This window comes from Benincasa hispida, chromosome 9 (assembly GCF_009727055.1).
Source record: "Benincasa hispida cultivar B227 chromosome 9, ASM972705v1, whole genome shotgun sequence".
Classification (NCBI taxonomy): Eukaryota; Viridiplantae; Streptophyta; class Magnoliopsida; order Cucurbitales; family Cucurbitaceae; genus Benincasa; species Benincasa hispida.
This window is the reverse complement of record NC_052357.1, coordinates 25,353,623-25,357,346: the sequence shown is the minus strand read 5'-3', so window position 1 is coordinate 25,357,346 and position 3,724 is coordinate 25,353,623. Positions and strand designations below refer to the sequence as shown.

The 3,724-nt window shown below is 32.4% G+C and overlaps 1 protein-coding gene across 1 annotated transcript; it reads right to left on the bottom strand.

The window, feature by feature from the left end:
* Positions 1–2,030: 2,030 nt before the first annotated feature.
* Positions 2,031–3,318, bottom strand: LOC120086307. The gene has a single exon (XM_039042880.1). The coding sequence runs from the start codon at positions 3,094–3,096 to the stop codon at positions 2,173–2,175; it is 924 nt and encodes a 307-aa protein (XP_038898808.1). The 5' UTR covers positions 3,097–3,318; the 3' UTR covers positions 2,031–2,172.
* Positions 3,319–3,724: the final 406 nt, after the last annotated feature.

The following is a 3,724-nucleotide window of genomic DNA, read 5'->3' as shown; positions in this document are numbered from 1 at the left end:
GAGCATGTGGCACCACATCATTCAAGCCCCAATTTATTTAGTTGACTCGACATTGGAGAATGTGTGAATTTCTTCTTGTGAAGTTGTGTTCCCAACTCCACAATCAGACGAATCCTCAAAATGGTAGGCTTGTTAAGTCGACAATTTGGCTATTCTCACCCATACAATTCAAAGGATCGCCCTTATAGGCAGGAGTTCACAACTCACTCAGGATTCAAGTCTTGTTACCTATGGTCATCCTGGTGAAACATAAGTCTCTATTATGAACGACGTTATATAATAAGACTAAACATTTAGTGGTCCGGTCTTATACAAACTCATTTGTATAGAATATCTCCGCTCATATGTCTCTATATGAATGATCAAGATCAGATCATTTGTAACACTTTACAACAATTGTAACATTTACAAAGCAGGCCATACTCGTAGTGTTACCAAGATAAGGTATAGAGGTATCCAACCTTATCCATCTTCTACAGATCATTTAGGTTATCACTTAAACATGATCCACCCGTATATCTCTACATACATGTTAATAACCTTGGATGTTAGTTTATTGGTTTTTGGTTAATGCAACTAAGTTTGAAATAAAACATCACATATTTATTACATAAATAAAATGTTTGTACATTACAATTACAAACTATGGGACTCTGCGAAATTTAAGGCATCAACCCTAATAGTTTGTACATGGATGAATTGGATCAAATTGTTTGTAGCACTTACAACATTTGTAACACTTATAAAGTGAGTCGTATCTATAGTGTTACCCGGATAAGACACTTAACCTTATCCATTTTTCTGTATTTATAAATAAATTGACACATTTTCCTACATTTGAAAGCAACCCTATATAATACATATTTTAGTTTAACAAAAATATTTTAGTTTATAATATGTAATATTATTGTTTTTATCTTTTCTGATATAATTTTACATTTTAAAACTTCAAATTCAAAATCTAGATATGTGGAAAAGATAAAAATCATATTCACTTAGGATATTGGTAACGTAATTTAACTTAAAAAGTGGATCCCATTTGACTACATTTGTTGATGTTACTAGTATTTCGTAATCGTAATAAATATGTGGGCCTTATCATGAAATCTGTAATCAAATATTTTAATCTGAAGGTGATCAATCAGATTACCTTTGACAATTACGTGGGACTTATTATATTTTTAAAATATTTTTGAATGATTTTCAAATTTGATCTCAAGTATCGTATTTTGATTTATCGCTAAATTTTATCAGTAAGACCATGTTATCGATGTATTTGGTCGATAATAGTTAATTTTGGAATCATATTGTTGTTTTTCTTTCTTTCTTTCTGGGTGAAGAAAATCAAAGCAAAACAAAGGGATGTTTTTTAAAATAATTTGTTGAGTGAGAGAATATGAGTTAAATTGGACGAAAATTCTTTTTAAGCTGAGAATAGAAACCCTAGCTTATCGATATTATTTGCCCAATAACAATATCAATTAAAAAAATTTAAAAATTCAAAATTTTGGGATGTTATTTATTCGACAATATCTATAAAAAAACCAAAAAAAAATCCAGAATATTATGATGTTATTTGCTAATAACATATCGATAACAAAATCTAAAAAAATTCAAAACTTTAGGATGTTATTTGTTTGATAAAAAGATTTAAAAAAATTGTAGATTTTATTTAATACATTAAAAAAATCCAAAATTATGGAAGACATCAATAGTAATTAAATTACAAAATAAATTTAAAAAGCAATCTAATTACCTTTACAATTGAGGTCCATTACGATTGATTCATCAATGAAAATTCATTATATTTTAGTGACGTAAAGGTGGTCTTAATTCATTATATAAATGATAAAACCAAATTCTACCAAATAAGCCTAATTGATTTTGAGTTTTCATAAACATCCCTAGTCAATCTATCCAAACTGAAAAGGAAAAGGTGGGAAAATGTGGCATAAGATGCAATTTAAACCCAAATTAGAACAAAGACTAATTATATCATGTATGAAAAAAAAAAGGGAAAAAAACAAGAATTATAACAAACACACCCGATTTAATTAAGGTGTACAAGCAATTTAATTTATACCCCAAAAGGGGAGAAAAAAAAACTTAAAATCACTTAGTTTAGCAGTGATTGATCCTCCATGAAACAAAAAGATTGAACTATATCTGTATTCATTCATTCCTCCAAGCATATAAAATCAAGGAGAAATCCAAACCCTGCAACTTTGAATCTTTAATCTGTTGTTGACAGTATGAAGAAGAAGAAGAAGAAGAAGACGAAGAAGAATTTAACACAGATGATTGGCTATGGCTTCCACTGCTCTTATGAGTTTGAAACATGAACACAGCACTACTCATGGCGGAATTCCCAAACAACCAATTATGAACATCCCACATTACCTGCACCGGAATTCCATCCACAACAATCGTATCATTACCTCTGAATTTCCATTTCAATCTCTTGATCTGCATCGCCGTCTTGCTATCAATCCGAATCACTAAACTCGGTTCCTTCAATCCCCCACTAGTATCGCATTCAATCGAAACATTATGCGTTTCACCTTTCTCGCTGAATTGAGCCTTCGCCGAGTACAATTTCTTCCCGAATACGTGTTCTCTCCTCGCTACAAACACCGCCGCTGCGGCGGAAACCGCCGCGATTTTCTCGGACGGTGAATCGCCGACGAAGAATATGAGCTCTCGATCGAACACTACAGCCACGAAGAATCCTTCCTCTGGTTCCGGTCCACAGCCGAATTTCGCGTTTGTTAAGTCCCAATGTATCTCCATTTTGCTCGACTCGATCTCGAAAATCTTAGATCCTTTCTTCTTTGAGAAAAGCCATGGCTTAATATCGACTTTACAGAGGGATTGACTGGTGGAATTTTGGATCTGGAGTGAGAGGCCTTGTCCCATCAAATGCTTGGTCCATGTTAGGACGATGAAGCTTAATCGCCCGCGTAATTTGCACTGGTAGACGCAGGTGACTAGGTTTTGAGCGGCTTTACTGATACTTGAAGATGATGATGAAGAAGAAGATGATGAATCTGCAATTTGGACGCCATTTTCGCCGAAACAAGAAGGAAAATCCTTCATAATAACAACAGAGATACCAAAATTTACTCGAATTATTCAGAATGTAATCGGTTTTAGTTGTAGATGTGATGAAATTGAAGGTGAAATCAAGTGGAAATGGCGGAATATTTGAAGATTAGGCCCTGGATTTGTAGAATCTGATTTGGGGTTTCAACCATGGGAGAGATTGAGAGAGAGTATGAAATGAGATTTATATGAAGTGAAAAGGGAAATGGCAGCAAAAGGGAATTGGGATTTGAATTATAAAATTTGGGGTTAAAAAACAATTTTGGTAATTTTAATAAAATAACAATTTAGTCACAAACCTTCCTCTTTTAAATTTATAACAATTTAGTTCCCGATTGTCATATCTTAAATCTTTTCGTAAAATTTTAAAGAGGTTTTTCATGATAGAAATTGAAATTATTACAAATTTTAAATCATAAGAACTGGTCGGTTACTTATTAATGTTTAAGTATTTACTTTCATGAAAGTTTAGGGACAAAAAATCTTTTTTAATTATCTGAATAGGAACCATTAATACCATCTTACTTCTCTATTTTTTCTCTTTTTTTTTTTTTCCTTCTCTTTCTCAATGCTCTCTTGCTCCCGTTGTTAACTGTTTGACATTTGATTGTTGCACACTTCA